General features: G+C 37.3%; 1 protein-coding gene across 5 annotated transcripts in view; it reads left to right on the top strand.

Annotated features, from left to right (window-relative positions):
• kcnip4a (potassium voltage-gated channel interacting protein 4a) overlaps nucleotides 1-14,519 on the top strand; it is a 108,538-nt gene extending 94,019 nt beyond the window's left edge. For all 5 annotated transcript variants that reach the window (XM_030779876.1, XM_030779881.1, XM_030779879.1 and 2 more), the window contains 7 exons: nucleotides 5,085-5,209; nucleotides 10,966-11,035; nucleotides 12,431-12,501; nucleotides 13,445-13,552; nucleotides 13,658-13,762; nucleotides 13,928-13,990; nucleotides 14,472-14,519. In XM_030779876.1, the coding sequence (XP_030635736.1) occupies nucleotides 5,085-5,209; nucleotides 10,966-11,035; nucleotides 12,431-12,501; nucleotides 13,445-13,552; nucleotides 13,658-13,762; nucleotides 13,928-13,990; nucleotides 14,472-14,519 (590 nt within the window). The remainder of the gene's footprint in view (nucleotides 1-5,084; nucleotides 5,210-10,965; nucleotides 11,036-12,430; nucleotides 12,502-13,444; nucleotides 13,553-13,657; nucleotides 13,763-13,927; nucleotides 13,991-14,471) is intronic.
• The last annotated feature ends 4,196 nt before the right edge of the window (nucleotides 14,520-18,715 follow it).

The raw sequence follows: 18,715 nt of genomic DNA, 5'->3' as shown, positions 1-18,715 counted from the left end.
TACGCTAAGAAGAGAACTGAATTAGAGTGAGTTGTTTAGAATAGAGAGTGAAAGACACCAAAAGTACTGCACTTTCAAATACAGTCCTTGGCACTCTACACAGGCAGTTATGAGATCTCTTGGTTCCACTCATAATCAATCATCTGTGTTTGGAGGTTACACATTAGAGCCTACAGTTTTCCACACCATATGGCCTTGAGCAGAAATGCACAGGCATAAACTCAGAAATGAGCATATAAGACCATTCAACTGGGAACTGACTCTGTTCACCATGCCCACGGTTTTCCTGCTCAAACTTTCAATGACCTGCCATAAACTTATTGGACGAGCTTCAACGTTATACGGATCGCTCACATAATTTAGCCAAATTCTTCCAGGTTCATGTCCCATCAACGCCAAAGAACGTCATGATCTACTAAAGATCCATACCACGCAAGGGCCCTCCTTATAAAAAAAAAAAAATCATTTCCTAGAACTGCCACAAGTTATTGGAATTGAACAGATTGGAGTAGTATTGATTTGTTGGGGGCAGATTTCATCTTTAGGGAATATATCTCCACATTCATTTTTCAAAGCGAGCTGTTTTTTTTTTTTTTCCCTTTTGAATCATTTTATTTATTTATTTGTGGTCTCATCGATATGCCTGCCAAGAGTGCTCTCGATCATAAAGGCATTTTATGGTTTTACAGGGTAGTTATGGTTAGTCCCATGGTAATTATGTTCAACTGAAATGGTAACTGCATTGCATGTAAGCTTCCAACAAACTCTGACTTAATTTACAGTAGAGCCTCGGGGCATGGTGCTGTTTGTAGGTGATACTGATATTGTGCAATGAAATATCTCCTCCTGACACTGAACTCACTCCACATGAAAAAGATGTGGATTTTTTTTTTTCACAGAATGGCAAAAGTACATCATCATGACTTTCTCTCTGTACATATTTTTACTGAATGATTTTTATTATGCTGCATATTGGTTAAAATTGCGTAAAAGATCTATTGGACATCAAAAAAACTCTTTTAATATGGTCATAAATCTTTGATGAAGTTTTATGACTGATTTTATTTCCATAATCATTATATATTATGAACAATCTATCGTGTCTCATGCAAGATTTCAAATAAATGACTTGATAATTCATGTTCTTGACTTACACTATTCATTGCACATAATACACAATGTGAAGCTTTGCTGTATTAAGATAGCTGTATGTTTTTAATAACCAATAAATCAAATAACCATTCAACAATGTCATACTTGGCATACATAAGCAGTTTGTAGACTCGTCTTCTGGATTGCTCAATGGATTCAATGTAGGGAGACTTTAAAAATGATGTTTTTCTTTTGTATGCCATAATAAAGTATGAGTGATTTTAAAGCACAACATATAGTAGGTAAATATACACATCCACACATTTGGAAGCAGTAAAGTGACTGCTTTCATACAAAACGCCCTTTATATTCTCATCAGGACAACAACACTGGGCTCCATGAAGCAATTTTTGATGCTCCCTTATCACAACTATTATCATATGTTTCGATGCTGACAACTACACCATTCATTTACATCTGATTCATCGGTATGTGCTAGTGGTTGTTTGAACTTAATGATTGTTTGTACGTGATCCTTACATTGCCAAGACAAGTGGCTGCTGATTTTTCGAGTCTCGATACAGTCTTAAGTTTGATCTCTTATTCCTACCGTAGTGTTTGATCCTCAAACGACAGCTGCAGTTAAAGTCGACTTCAATCTACGGTCACAAAAATCCATTTAAAACTTTCTTTCTTTATTTTTTTTTAACAGCTTTTACAGATGCATTTCCCTGTCTCAGAGAAATGACAAGGATGGATAAATGTGTTTATCCTTCTCGTTCAATTGTTTGTTTGTTTGTTTCTTTGTTTGTTGTTTTGTTTTGTTGTTCCATCTGAATGCTCATTTCTGTCTTATAGAGATGGATTAATAGAGAGTGTCAGAATTGTTATGTCCTCTTCATCATGGTGTGTATTCCTCCACTACAGTATGAAAGCAGGCCTGTAATTGATGGAATGATGGATGACTAGCGGTGCATGAAAGCTTGTCTAACAATTGCTGCATCTTTAAAAACTTGCTTGGAATTTGTCAGAAATGCTTTTGGGTATTCTCTGATTCAACTGCATTTAGTGTCTCACATCTTGTTTATTTGATACAAAACAATGTTCTCTTTAGGACTTCAAGAAAAGATCAACTTTTACCCAGAGTAATCCAGAATATTTTTTGACAAACTGTAGATTGAGGTGATGAATATCAGCTTCTGGGATTCATTTGCTCTTTTGTTTATCATTTACCAACTGATTCTTACAATATTAATTGATTATCACTACATTTGAATGAAGTTGTTTTTTACGTTCATATTCTCCATTTACTCTGTAAATATTACCCTATTTGTGCTGACTGCCTCTTCTCTCACAAAGTGAACTGGTAACTCGGAAACATACTTGTTGTCTCACAGCATGTCCATGTTAACGACTGGTAAACAAAACTCTCTCACCTCCGTCAGACAATAGCCTGCACTGTCACTGTAATGAGTTAGTGACATATGAGTGTGTATTGGATTTCACTCCAGAGTTACAAGATAGCATGTAAATGTTTCACCTACCTTTTACACTAATGGCCATAAATGGAAAATAGCACTTTTTCACAATCTGCAAAGTTTAAAGAAATGTTCTCTATTATTGTAGCTGAAGAAAAACTGTAAAGCTGAAGAGAAATTCTTTATTCTTCATTAACACACATTTATGATATCCAAAACATGAAATCATACCCTGTTGTGATATGTTTGCTTATATGCAAACCATCATATTTCGTTGTGGGTGTAAAATATCTCCAGTCACAGTTGGGTTTTTTTGGGAACTCCAGTCTAATGTTGTTGTCCTGGTTTGAAGCATCCTTAAGCAGTACCTAAATTTGCTCTCCACTAGGTACTGACATAGACTCTCACACCCCAAACCGTTTCTTTAACCATAATAACAGAAACAAAACTGATCCTAGATCTGTACTTAGAAAGACAAGAAACTGTGATTAATAAACACGTCCTCTGTTCGATGCTGCACTCTCTAACTCAGCATGCTTCCCATCCCATGCTGTGGTTTCCCTGGTGACACTTAACCATGGTTTCCTTGGTGACATTCACGCTGTATCTCCTAGGTTTCACCTGTCCGCAGAACAGCAACAGGCGTGGTGTTCGAGCACGACTCCTCAAGCTCTTCCCGTGCTCAGGCGCCAAAAAGCCATCCACCAGTACTCAAAGCAAGTTCTTTTTCAACAAACTCTCCAAGCAAACATATCTTCCCCACAGCACTAATCTTCTGCCAAGTCTCTTTCTCGGTCGCTCTCACTACCTCCTCTGTCTCTCTCTCTCTCACACTCTTTCTCCCCTGGTAGAACCTCTCCCTATCTTTCTTTTTGATGAAAACTCTGGTTGTTTCTTCACTTAGTGCTACCCTGTGCACCTGTTGCAAACGCAGTCTCTCACAAATGTGGTGAGAAAAGTGTTTGTTTGTTTGTTTGTTTGTTTTTGACTGATTCTCTCGAAGTGGACAAACTGCTGAGGCACTCTCCACAGCAGCAACAACAGAAATATCTTAAAAAGAAGTCATAACTAACAAATAACTGTATTTTTTAAAATTTTGAATGGGAAAAAAATAAACAACAGGTAACAACTGTTCAATATTTCTTGTTTTGTAATCAGTATCACATTCGAAATGTTTTGTGAGATTTGTCATTGCATGTCATTTACAGTGATTAAACATGTGACTGATAACAGTAATTGCATTATAATGATGGACTGGTGTTATATTGGCGCTGAATTCATTATGCCCCCAGAGGTTAGTTATGATGGCAGTCGATGTTGCTCTGTTGATGTTTCTGATTGGCCTGTTCCACTTGTCTTCCCCTGGAGCGATGGGAACTTTCCTCCGGATCAGAGGGTCTCTTATCACCCATTCATCTTCCACGCTTCAGGGGATACAGTAATCACCTTGCCACGAAATGGCTGGCGACACTGGACATCGATCGTGAAGAAATGTCATTGACAGTGGACAGTAATGGGCACTTGTGTCCATGATTTTCAGGCTTTTACCCTACGTCTATCTCCACTGTGTTAATGACTGGCTTTCAGAAAAGCTGTTAGGACAGGAATATCAATTTCCATCCATGAATTAGAGGCACCGTAGTCAGGATGGACCAATTAAGCAGGTTCAAAAAAAAAAAAAAAGTTCTGAAGGTAGACTCTGAGCAACGCTTTCTTTGCAAAGGCGTAATGGTTCGCCTGCTCCTTTAGTGCTGAATCATAATTTTCCTATGAGTTCTGACCATCAGCAATTCATTCTTGTTAACCTCAGCGATACTCCTCTTCTGTGAGAAAGATGTCTTGGTTAGGATTTAGAACCGTTGACCAATAGATCAGTCGGAGCACAGGCTAGCTAACACGTAAACCGTAGCTCATTTAAAGAATATTCAGGCAGCTAATGAGCTATGTGGATTCTGTAAGTATATATAGGATGGATGCTTGTGTACGACAGAGGCAAATGTTGATGTTACAGACCTACTGAAGATTGTTATGGGGATTTGAAGCTCTGGCAGAGGTTGGGAGGAGTTTGTTTTTGAATCTTTTCACTTAAAAGTTGCGCCTTTTTGAAATGTGAATTTTGATCATATGTTGTGGCCTTTTTGTGTAGTTACATATTGAGCAATATCTTTTCATTTTAGTTTATCAGTATCGGTAACTTACAGTAATAACAACAATTCTGTGACTTGTTGAGTCCAAAACTTAGTGCTTCAAGAATATCTCTTTTATCTAGATAAATTAATTTAGATTGTATTATACTTTTTTATCATTCTCTTTGTGGAAGCTCTATAACTTTGAGCCTGAGTGGTTAAGTGTGAGGCATTCAACACAGTTGCACATTCTTGTTGGGTCGAAAAACGCCAGTCTCCTAGCTAGCTGAATTGTAACATCAAGGCTACCCTGGTAAATTCCCTGTACATTAACGCTCACCTCACTGTTGAATTCATTAAACTTAAGATCATTTTCTCTCCTCCACAGACAGTGTTGAAGATGAGCTGGAGCTGTCAGCAGTAAGACATCGCCCAGAGGGTCTGGAGAAGCTGGAGGCCCAGACGCGATTTTCCCGCAAAGAGCTGCAGATCCTCTACCGCGGATTCAAGAATGTAAGTTTACCACGAAGGGAATATGTCGTCTACGTTCTGGGACACAACATACCGCAATGCGAAATTTAATTTGGAATCACTTCAAAGTAAAAGGCCTGATTTTGATCTGATTTTAACTGTTCAACCGTGCCTACCTCAGTTAGCGCATAGCCCTTCGCACATTCCAACAATCAGGTCATGAAAAGGTCTCTTGAGTGGCCCTGTGGGAAAGAAGACGTTCTCGATCATCACCTTTGGAGCACTGCGTAATGAGACAACACGAAAATAACTTGACCCAAATTATCAGGTGATGTGGCCTAACAATGGAGCTTGCGGTCCTATATTTTAAAAGTCCCCTTCTCAAGAGAAAGAGTCAGGAGCCTGTCCTGAGACTCAGCACATACAAACACACACACACACACACTCATACCTATACACTAATTAATTAAAATAGATACCGGCAAAGATTAGCCATTCATTACAAAAGTTTGGGAGTAGCAGGTGATGCATTTATGACTGAAGGGGAGCCTTTAATTAGCACCCTCTGGACTGTTTGATACTTCCAGTCAAGGGATGTCCCTTTAAGAAGTTTGGAAACTTTTTTCCCTCCATCTTTAGCAGTCACCATTTTTCCTCCTCCAAATACTGACACTCTATTACATAATTTTCAGTGCCAAGGCCAGGGTATTCTTTACTCTGTCCTTTTCTGACCATAGCTTCTGTTAGATACTAAAAGCCTTTTACTTTTTACTCAGGCTGATCACTGGGCACTCTGCCAGCAGTCTCACAATGATCTCTGGGTCTTTAGAGGTCTATATTTGACCCTCTGGATTACTTTGTTTTTTATCCTGAGCACAAAGGTTGAAAAGAAGGTGATAAATGGCTGTCTGGCCCTCGGCGATGCAAGCAGAGCATAGTCTGGCTTTTAAAAATCTTTAGACAATTTCAGTCTGGTACAAGGTATTAAAGAACATATGACCCTTTGTCCTTGACATCCTGGTCTGGACGTAGACAAGCTTCGGTACAGGGAAGAGGTCAGGATTCGTTTGATACTCAGAGTTAGAAGATATTCGGTGTTTTATATCGTTATTTCCTGTGGTTGATTTTTTGTGGTGCCGGCAGACTTCAGGGGCATACCGCTGCACCCCTCGCTCTTTTGTTCCAGTTTCTGAACAGTGTTAAAACTTGACGTTAGACCGTATGACCTAGCTTCCCAGAGTTTTTGCCTGGTGTCACGAGATTCACGTGGACAATCTCATACAAGATTGTCCCCATCTTACCCTGCTCAACTGAATTGAATAAATTCCAACAGGAAAAATAATGAGAACTGCACTGACGGAATCTAACGTCATTGGAATCAGAATCCGAGCTTGTTAATGGATGTCATAGCTACATGACTGAGGAATTCAGCATATGAAGATAGAGTTATAAAGGAAATCATTTTTCAGTTTCATGCTTAATTATGCTAATTCATAATGTTCACTCCATAATTAGTGTAGCCAAATCCAATGCGTACAGCAAACCAATTATATTTTTAATGTTTTTTTCCCTAACATAGTGTTCAGTCTAGTTCAAGAGTTACAGAGTTTTTGCAAGTTAACATGTAATTGTTATTTACAAATTTATTCCCATCTTAACAAATTTCCATAAGCCTCTTCTCAAGAGCCCTTGAGTCATAAGAATAGTTTATACTGAATTTGGAACATTATCTAAACAAAATACTTCCGACATTACATGGAGGAGCACTGCTCTACGGATATGCACAGAACCAGAAAGTGATCACAGCAGACCTGCCCCCCCCCCCTCCCCTTCGCCCTCATCCCCCCATAAAAAAAGCATGTTCACTAAGTCCATTTCTCATGTTTTCTTGAGGATCTTGTTGAAGATATAGGTGCACTTAAAACAATGCCTTTTAACAGCTTCCTGTGGAGCTAAACAAATATTTTATTAACTGAATTAAAGAAAAGATTACACCAAGCAATAAAACATAACCATCTCTTTATGGTTACCTGTAGCTAAAAGTTTTGCTTGGCAATATTAAATTAGATAGTTATGATATCTTAGCTTTCACTGACTTGTGTCTCAACGCACTGTGGACCGTTCATATTTTCTGCTTTAATTTCCCTCTGGAACCTTCTTATTACATCTTCAAACATTTTGAATTGTAGTAATGAAGAAATAGCAGCAACAAAAAAGTCTAATTACCCATCATTTCTACACAAACGTTTCCCATCTAGTCTACATTAGGGTTTAAACACTTTTTGACTTGAGGACAGTTGAAGTAAGCTGAGTTGAGGGAAACCTCTCTGTCTCTACAGAGGGTAATTATGCCAAATCCATCTCACGGTCTATGCACATTAGGCAGGGTGATTGGAACACAAAAACATTTCCTTAATTAACTCTGGCTCGCTACAACAAACAGAGGCTCTCTGAGATGTTTCCATGTCAAACCGTGTGCTGGCTGATTATGTTTGGCACCTTGTTTATTGCCATTCTCATGGTGCAAGGTAAATGGAACGTACAGTAAGGACCTTCTAAACTTTATCCTTGACTTTCCTAACATGCCCAAGCAAATAGAAAAGGAATAATGGATGTGGAATAATACATATTTTAGACATATTGTCTATATCTGATTCACAGTTTCCAAAGCTATTTTTCACCTTGAGACCACTGATTATTAATTACCAACAATTAAATGCAGCATTAATGACCCTTCCTCCGCTGAGAGATTGTTTTGAGCTGAGTATATATAAACGGACAAGCAGACAAGAGAAAATCCCGTTTATATGACATTGTTTTGGACCGATTAGTAGTCAGAACTAATAGGAGAAAACTCAGGTTGATTCTTTCTGCCCTTTCGTACCATTGTCTAACAATATGTCTGCTCTTACCCAAATTCTATTTATGTACTTTGGATTTTGCTCAGCCTCTCCATGCAGGTTATAACAGGATGATAGTAAAGACAGTGTCTCATTGTCTCAAGGATGGGAGTGTCAGTAAGAGAGAGAGAGCGAGCGAGAGAGAGAGAGAGGGTTGAGGCGTTGATATCCTGCTGCGGGTGAGACATAGTATTGTCGTGGGAACCGTGCTGCTACCTAATGAAATGGGAAAGCAGCAGTTTTGGGAGGAGAGCGGGAGAAGTTAAGCCTCCGTGGCCTGCTTTGCTCCTCACTTTGTATCCCATGTGGGGACCAAGATGAACTCAATGTGTTTGTAGACATCAGCCGGGCAGGCTCTTCTACACACGCACACACACACACACACACACACACACACTCACACACACACTCCACATATCCATGCATCTTCCTTTGTTGTTTTGATAGATCTAGATTAATGCCTTGGCGGAGCATTGGGTCAAATATTCTCTGCTAGGCCACAGAAGTTTGCAGCAGGTTGGCCTCTTCCTGACCTTCTTATTTTAAGATGTAGTTCAGCAGAGACATGAGGATGTGAGGCAATGTAGTCTTAAGCTCGGAGTTCTGTTTTTATTTATTTATTTATTTTTCTAAGGGAGGATAAGAATTAGAGTTTTCCTGGGGGGAGGTTTCTACTCTCTGTTCCTGTTCTGTCTCTAATGTGGGCCTCCTATTCTAAATTGAAACAAATTGGAGTTGCTGTCTGTCTCACTCAGAATGACTGATGTATCCTAAAGTAAACTGTTACTGATAACAATCGTAATAATAATAATAATAATAATTTAGCCTGCAGATATTCAAGAATGGGATAATGTGACAGTTCCTGATGGATTTAACATTTTGGGTGATGCATACATATGTATCAGTATGTGGCAGGCTCTTGCGTCTGGCAGTGTATCAGTCAACTGGACACTATGTTACCACAATTATTGACTACTCATGGTGATAATATGATGAAAAACATATCATATACAGTACTGTATATCATATATGTATCAATTACTGTGCCTCATTTAAAAAAATTAATTGCCCCCTTCATATTTTCATTGTTTTGTTTTTGTATTGCAGTGTTTTTTTCAGGGAGTCTGTTTTTTGGCTTGGGTTTTTTTTTCTTTTGGCTTACGTTTTTAGTGTTGAATAATGTCTTATTAATTTAGCCGTGAGACTCGCATCTTTTGGGGAAACATCTCTTATTGAATATAATCTTTTTCTTTGAGTAAATTTTGTTAGTACACAAAAACCATTTTCCTTTTTTTTTTTAGTACAAAATTTGCCTTCATGCATTGTTTGGGTTATTAAGAATAATGTCTTATCTTTATCAAAGGAATCAAAGGTTTGCACTGTTTGTAGACGAAGGCCAACTTATGAATACAACACAGACTGGCCCTGGGGAATTTCTATAATAGGGAGTCTTGCCTTGTGATAAAAGCTAGTAGCTGCATTATCATAAGGCTACTTATAAGACTGCTTTGTTTGATATTGAGTGTCTGATAAAAATATTCAAACAGAAGTGCTTCCTCTTCAAAAAAAAAAAAAAAAAAATCCAAATCCAAAAGGGCGAAACGTTTTAAACGGCATAAAAATCTATAGTGCGAGGTTCGTTTTAGGAATCCCGTGTGTCTGGCCCCTCCGTGGTGGTTAATGGACTTTCCCTTCAATCTGTCCTCCCAGTAGTTCATCTCTGGAAAATGGAGGGTGTAATGCAAGTCTGACGACTGCCCACGGTGTGCAATCAAAAGTTCTCCCCTGCTACACCAAGGCGTTCATCAGTCATTTTCATTAACGGATTTAAATGAGAATACCATTTTGTCATCATTGTCGTTGTTGTTATTACTATCATAATGGGTTTTTTTTCACTAGATTTGGCTTTGTGTCCTTTGAAGTAACCGGCATGGGGAGAAGACCGGTATTAATGTTTTAAAAGTTTAGTTTGGGATTCACACTGAACAAGTTGGAGGAGTTCTGAGGAGTTTTTTTTTTTTGTATCATTTGCTAGTCAGTTTTTAGAGGGATTCTGTTAGAGATTGCTGCTCATGGCCATAAATTACATGAAACATTTTGAAAAGAAAAAACTGTGAGGGCTTGCTTGATAAACAGAGAGTGCAAGACAAACTGGGGTGAGCAAGCAAGAGAGAGAGAGAGAGAGAGAGAGAAAGAGGAAAAAGGGTATTCTCTGCAGTCTGCAGCACTCTCATTGCCTCAGTGTAAATCAATGTTCTCCAAATACAATACATTAACATTATAGCCTACTCCAGTTATGGAATATAGCTAAAAGCATTGACAGTAGCTTTATGCTTACCAGTTGGTTATTCAAAAGTATTCATAAAATGTTTATTTTATTTTGCCTGTCAAAGACTGACTCAAAACAGAGCTTGGAGAGGTGATTTGCTTGCATATTTTTTCCATTTTGAAATTCATGACAGTTTTGAATGGGTATTTTAAATAGTTTAGCAATGTACCGCAAAACAGAAAATTAATTGTGATCTCCCCAATGCATTGTAGTTGCTGAATCCGTCGAAATGGTAGATTGAAAAACTGTCATTTGATAACAATGCAAGAAAAATTATCCCTTGGTTACAATGGAGCCATTTGTTGACTTTCAGTACATCAACACTGAACAAAACAACATTCTTCCAGAAATCATCTCAATATTCTCCTCCATTTGACATTCATGTTACCAAGAGAACAGTTTTTCCCTTCTCCATAATGAGTTTATTTAAATTACAATGAGAGACCTTGCTTTGGTATTTGCTATTTGCTATGTTCTTGTATTGAAATTTAAAATTCATTTAAAATACTCTCTTCAACATTATAAAATGACTCATATCTTACCTTACCTCTATGTTCCTTTTGTTGCAGGAATGCCCAAGTGGGGTGGTCAACGAAGATACATTTAAAGATATATACTCACAGTTCTTTCCACAGGGAGGTACGTAAATGATACAGCCTCACGATTTTTTTTTTATTATTATTATTATTATTCAGAAATCCGCTCTGCCTTAGGTTTACGCTCAGTAGGTATTAAATATGATCCTCTGCTCAGTAGTTTGTAATGTCTTATGTGTGAATGTACTTAGTGACAATGTGTTATGTGTGAATGTACTTAGTGACAATGTGTTATGTGTGAATGTACTTAGTGACAGTTTTGTTGACATGAAGTGTTTATGGTTTTGGTCTACCACGAGTTCAACGCTAGCCCCTCCACCTCACCCACCCCCATCACCACCTCCATCTCTTAGAAGACATTATATCAGCTATATCAGAGAGAGAGAAAGAAGAAAGAGGAAAAAGTGTATTCTCTGCGGTCTGCAGCACTATTTCAGCTGTTTCAGACATTATATCAGCTACATGCTTACACTGGAACAGAGGTTGTAGGCTCTCATGTAGAAGATGTCACTGTGGGCCGGGATTGGTTGAGGGTTTAGGGATTCTAAATAATTCTCTATGATGCAAAACTAATGCAAACAAGCTTTTGTGGCTGCTGTTATAGCTTGTTTATGTTTATGTCACATTTATCAAGAGTTTAAACAGTGAGGTCTTGTGTTCAGAACTTAAAACTTCAGTCAGCCAGTTATATTTGAGTCTCAGGTTGTTTGTGTGTGTGTGTGTGTGTGTGTCAGAGAAAGCTCTCACTGTGTGTGTTTCAAAGCTTTTGTCTACTGTGTTGCCTCGATTCATGCGACATCATGACAAACTAGTGGTGTTCGGCAACAACAAGATTTCTCCATTGTTTTCAGTGTCTAAACTGTGAGACTATATTACGTTCTCATTAACTTATGCAAATGAGTCTTGTCAGAGCCCTGGATTCGCCTGTGTTCTAATATATGCTTCACATATACTTGACACAAATACATGTTCACCATGCATACAAGGGTACAGACTTACTGTATGTTTAAGCATACTGTTTGGTAACTCATTTATTGTTTATAAGCATCTGTACACATACACACACACACACACATTATTAATCTCCATTATTGGATTTATTGTCCTCCTCACCCCAAAGGGGATTACTGAAGTTATTGAGAATAATAACAAAAACATACATGTATTATGTATTTATGCTGATTATAAATGAAAGTTAAAATGTTGTTAGTGCTTTGATGATACCACTTATTATGAGAAGAAAAGTGTGAAAAATTCAAATACACTGCTGTTATTTCTTTACCTTCCCAAGCTTAAGCCCACAAAAAAATAAGAATTTGTCCCCTCACTGGGAATGTTGGTTATGACTGTGTTTACTTTAGCTGTTTACTTTTGTCTAATTTGAGGCTCAAAAGTGGCTGGGTTTGACCAACTTCAGCTCATGTATTTCTCATTACAGATGCATCAACATATGCCCACTTTCTGTTCAATGCATTCGATACAGACCACAACGGCTCTGTGAGTTTTGAGGTAAGCTGCTTCTTCTCCTCCCCGTAACACTTTTAAGTTCTTAAGCACAAATTTCATAATGCCCATCAAAAAAAAAGTTCCTGTCTTGTAATAAATACATTACACAGGATTTACCAGGAACCTCTTATTGTCTATAAAACACAGTGCGCCACTTAAAACAAATGCCACAGAGAGAAAGAAACCCCTTAATCGACTAGATGATTGAATTCTAAACGTTCATTTATTAAGAAGGCGTATTTCCCTCCAGCATGTCTAGAATTAAAAAAAAAAAAAAAAAGTATACTTCAGTAAGTGAAAGTTAAATCTATCCTTCTGTGACTCTTTAGTGAACGGGAAACTTTTTTGTCTGCGGATTCCAGAACGGAAGTCCTTAGGCCTACTTCCTTTTTCACGCCCGAGTCACCTCTAATTAAGCTTGGCGTGTACCCTAATATTAAAAGTCCGACTACCTTAGAGATTTTATTCTTTATACAACATCAAAGATACAAAAAAAAAGCTTCAAAGACGGTCCCAATGAAATGGGATTTCTTTTATGAAGCTTTTAAAAGAATAAATCAGGCCAGAATATGTTGAGTAAGTTTTATGTTATCTGCAGTGGTGTTCACATTTTCATTGCAAATTTTGCTACGGAAATTAAACAATTATGGCCTTGCAACATACATTTATAATTAATTCAATAGAGAATGATTATAAGGGGTTTGAATAAAAATGTGCGTCAGCTACATTATGTAAACTAGCACTACATTAAACATTCGCAAAACATTCCAGAAAGAAAAAAAAAACACATCTTAAGCATGCCTGTGTTGTTATTCTATGATATAAGGTTATGAATGCTTGTTATTGTCTTCACTGTGAAAGATTCGAAGAGCACAACTGTTTTCATGCATTGCATGTGTGCCATTCAATACTGTGAATGTGATTTGTCTTTTTCCTTTGGCTGCAGGATTTCGTTATGGGTCTTTCCATTCTGTTAAGAGGGTCCGTTCAGGAGAAACTCAATTGGGCCTTTAACCTGTATGACATTAACAAAGATGGATACATCACAAAAGAGGTACCCATAAATATCGCACAAAGAACTGTTTGGCTTGTCTCATGCTATAACCAAAGACTGTACAAAAGCCAGACAGTAAGCTAAATTATAGTGTCTCTGTGACAGGAAATGCTGGACATTATGAAAGCCATCTATGATATGATGGGAAAATGCACATATCCCATTCTTAAGGAAGAGACACCACGGCAACATGTGGACATGTTTTTCCAGGTGACACTCGCTTTTTGAAATGAATTGATTCAAATCCAATTGTACCATTTTTGATGCGAACAGAGCAGACTGATATTGAGTTTAGCTGAACTGAATTGAGATTAATGGCTTGGACTAAAATGTTGTTCTGGTCTTTCCCCCTCAATATCTTTTCTTGTGTTTCAGAAAATGGACAAAAATAAGGATGGAGTGGTCACCATAGATGAATTTATAGACTGCTGCCAAAATGTAAGACATTTAATTTGTTGCCAAGACAAATTTGCTAATCATATCTTTTTCTTTTCTTTTTTTTTCTCAATATCGTTACAATTTCTTAAAGAAACAAATAATTGCAAATTACTGAGGTATTTTGTTACACTTAAAGTACAATTTTAATATTTGAAAGAAGAGTATATTAATGCGTATTGAAAAGTCAAGCTTTATCGTTCAATACTTTCAAAATATGTGTTAAACACATACTCTCAAAGACTCTCCAAAAATCTTCAAACCTATTTCAGAATGATAATTATCAACATCACCTAAAACTTTAGTTGACTATAACCTCAAAAACATATTTTTAATAATCGATTGGAAACTGTCTCATAGCAGGTGATTTGTCATTGATTTGTCACTGAATACGTGAGAACATGGGTTTGGCTTTTTGTTTTCTCATAAGTGAGATGTTTTTGAGACTTCTCACACACTTCTTGTCTCGTTTTCTCCCCCACAGGATGAGAATATCATGAGATCGATGCAGCTTTTTGAGAATGTTATTTAAGCCCTGAACGGACTAATGGCTGTGGTGGCTGGCAAGCCCCTCAGAAAAAAAAAGAAGAAAGAAAAAAAAAAAAACTTCTCCATCATCCTGAGGTCTTCAATGACCATACACTGGGGGGAGGGCGGGGGGGCGGAATGTGTGAATGAGGCCCAAACCAAATGACTTGTGTCTCAGTAAAGCTGGAACACTTGCTTATCATATCTGGGGGGGGGGGGTTTCAGTGTAACAGAACACATTTTTGTTTTTAGTCACAACTTTCAACATTTCATTCACTTGTGTAGTAGGAATGAGAGATGTGTCTAATTTATACATTGATCTGAAAGACCATTTTATGAGAAACTTATTGAGCGTTGAATAGATTGCAACCAGTGTACTGGCTATGAGGCCTGATTTAGCTTTTAGCGCGTGCATATATTTTTAGTCTGTGTGAAATTAGTAACATGGTCTTTGGAATGGAATTTGTGGTGCACCATTCATTGATCATGCTGTTGATTTTGCATATTATGTTAATATGTGCAAATGATATTATAAAATATGTGTGATAGATAAAAAAAAAACACAGTGGCTCCTAGAAGCTTCTGTTGATCGTATTGAGATTGGATTCCCTCATTATCACGGTAGTTTGGGAATGATGATCTGTATAAAAACTGTATGCAGAGTTAGCATCTGATTCTAGCCTTAAATGTATTCCCAGGTTAAAATAATCTGCGACGTGTAGAGAAAGACGTATTTACGTTCATTTGGCGATTATCGATAATGAATTTCACCTTGTCATTGACCATAGTCTGTTTGTTCTCATTTTCTATTGACATATTGAAGTTTTCATCAGAAATAGATTGACCGTGACATCACACAGATGGACTATTGGAGCGGTCACACTGTTTTTATGGTCATTACTTTAGACAGTGCTTCTCTGTCACATTCTGTTCATGAAGTCTACCACCAAATGAAGTCAACATGTTTATAAAGCATAAACAAACTTGTACATGGTGACTCCAGCAAGCTTTATAAAGCACAAAATATGAGATGATGTAGGCTTCTATATTGCTAAAATTGTTTGACAAAATTGAAAAAAAAAAAAAAAAAAAAAGTTGGGCATCTTGTACAGTGCTTTATGACACTTTCATAAATTAGCCATCATTTCTTTTTAATTGTGCTTTTAGGTGAGTTGTTTGCATGCCCCTAACCATAGCTTTAGGTCATGTACAGAGATATGTATGGAAAGAAGGGAACAGCATCCATTTTACAAACACATTCCAGAATGTTCTTACTACTACAAGGCCTTCAGCCACCATAGCGCATCATTTCCTCAAGAGTACAAATAAAATATAAATAGAGAAACATTGTACCATTTTTTTACCCAATGTATATAATATAGATATCTACTCGATTTTTTCAACTTTGTTGTGTTTATTTGCCAACTAGAACAAAAAAAAATCTGGTTTTAATTCAGTGTCCAATTGAATCAAGAGGATTATTGCTACAGGCACACGGTTTGATTTGTGTTGTTATTTTTAAAGTTACCGTTTGTCACAAAACAATGCTGCTTACAGAGTGCATAGTTTATTTTCTTGTTTATGCAAGTCCTTGAAAAAAAAATATTATCTTGCAAAGATGTTTACAATTGTTTTGAGGCACTATTTCTGTCATTCCCAAACCATTAGTACTGTTGTTTTGATTTTATTTATTGAAATAACTGTTTGTACAAACAGAGAGGCAGTTTTTAAACATACCACATTTCGTTTCAGCAAAAATACTGTTTGATTTCATCATTTTTGGGCCACACGATAAGTATTTGTGATATTTGTCTTTGAAATGTATTCATGTCATGAAGAAATCCGGGGGAACTTTTTTGGTCTGTTTTTGTCTTTTCTTTTCAGTTTCTATAACTTTTTTTGCTGAGCTACCATGAAGACTGTAATTGTTTCTTCAATGACATGTCATATCTGATAAGGCATACATTTCTTTTGAACTTTGTACAATTTTAAAGCATTGAAATACAGAACTGACACTTGTGGCTAGATATCTAGCTTATGAGAACAATACTACAACAGATAATCTGTTTAGATCTGAGAGAGAATCACAGTGTAGGATGTTTTACCTTTCAAATCGGTTCATGAATTATTTTCAAGTCCTGGCATAAATATACATGTTTTCCCTTAATACCGCCCCAAAGCAGATTCATTTTTTTCTCTCTCATCTATTTATCTTTTCATCTCGCTCGCTCTCTCTCTCATTATGGACATGCCTTTCCCTGGTTTTCAGTATTAACACTGATTAGGTTCCACTGGCCCTGATTAAAGCTATGATTGGCCTCAAGCAGTACTGTGAACAGAGCATGTTGGGCAGCAGGTGTATGCTTCCGGTCTCTCCGTTATATCCCAGGGCATTTGGCAATGTATTCTCAAATAACTGAAATTTTTCCAGTTATGAATGCCAGCATCTGACATATGCTTTGATGTGATTTAGGTTCTTTTCTGAGTAAATAAAATGGCAAGTATAACAATGTCAACAATAAATTGGCATGCTGTTTTGGCCACTTTCCTTATTGGCTCCTGAGTGCAAAACACCATTCCAAACAGTTTTTGTCATTTGAAACTAAATGTATTTACTTGCATTCACAAAGACCGTGATTGCCTTGCAAGTGAGGGATTAGAATTAAAGAATTTAAAAGTCATTAAACTTAGACTTCTTTTTTTTTTTCTTTTTTTTTTTTTTTTGTAACGGCACGCTGATAGTGGTATCTAAAATCAAAATAAATCGAATCAAGTTCATGTTTAATGAGGGTGAAATTACTCCGAGAGATTGTTTTCAACTTCCGTCACAGCTTTGATAAGTGATCGAAGCGACCGTTATGCAAATCAGCATAAACAAAGATTCTAAAACGTTCTGTATTTAACATATTTAAATAAACATTTCATGTCATACAACAGAGAGCTGCCTATCCTCACCCTACAAGCACTGTCGATTTGAAGATGTCGCCACCTTTTGGCCATTGTCCTCACACACACGCGCGCGCGCTGCCATATCTCACACCTGTTCATGGCCCATTTACCAACGCAAACCATAACCCAGGAATAAAACAAAAAAAAAAACAGGACATGAAATCAAACATCGCAGGCTAGCCAACTGACAGGAAGAGTGACGGAAGAAAATGCGAACCATTTTAGTGACATTTGTAATTTGGCCCTCTGTAGAAGCAGAGAAATCATACATTTAATCTACATTTATAATTGACATTACAGTAAAAGATTACCAGCTGTCTTAGCAAACGTGTCGAGATGTTTCAAAGCAGTGCTAGTGCGTACTGTAGAGACGTTACAATGAAAATAGGTTATTAAAACTTACGATGGGGATGCTGGACCGGCAGCTGCGTGTTTTGTTACTGAACCTTTTGGGCCTCCCAGTATGAGAAGATGAATCTATGACGAGATAACGGAGAATGGAGCGGATGCGAATATAACTTGCCGCTGCATTTCACATGTATGGTGATGTCTTCGTGCAACTCGGTAATTGTATTTCGTAACATTCAGTCAATAAACAGCTCTGAGTGTAGAATTTTGGCTGTGTTATTGTATACAGATACAGTCAGTAACGGCGAATATTTCTGACTCTGGATCGACACAGGAATGCGCCTTAGTGGGCGTCACGTCAGTTTGGGAGAGAGTGGATAGGTTTTAGTTTAAGGAACTAAACAGTCAAGTCAATATCGCCACACAGGTATGTAATATTATCGTTTCTTTATATGACTAATTAATCTTTGTTTATTAAGTAAGATTGAAACTTTCCTAGTTAATTTTTTCTACGTGGTTACAAAGCGTTGTTTGCTAGGCAGTCACGACGTTGGTTGTCACTTAAGTAAGACGTTTTTCTCTACTAATCCTGGTTTTCAGTTCTTTGTGAGAAATGAATAAAACCAAACAAGGACACAACACATTTCACAGGGCTGAAATGGACAAATGTTTAATCAAAACCCATTTCACAAAGCCTTTGAACTGAAATGTACATGGTATATTACCCCGACCTCCAAAATGGACCCATCTTCCAAAAGTTAAAGGTAAACAAATCAAACAAACAAAAAAAAATCCATCCAGTTTAAAACCATTTTTGTCAGCCACACTGATGCTTCCACCTAAACACTACGAAGGTACAAGAGTAGATACCTGAGATCTGATTGCATACAATCCATCGTCTTT

Source organism: Chanos chanos, chromosome 7, assembly GCF_902362185.1.
Source record: "Chanos chanos chromosome 7, fChaCha1.1, whole genome shotgun sequence".
NCBI classification, from domain to species: Eukaryota; Metazoa; Chordata; class Actinopteri; order Gonorynchiformes; family Chanidae; genus Chanos; species Chanos chanos.
This window is presented reverse-complemented; position numbering and strand designations above follow the sequence as displayed.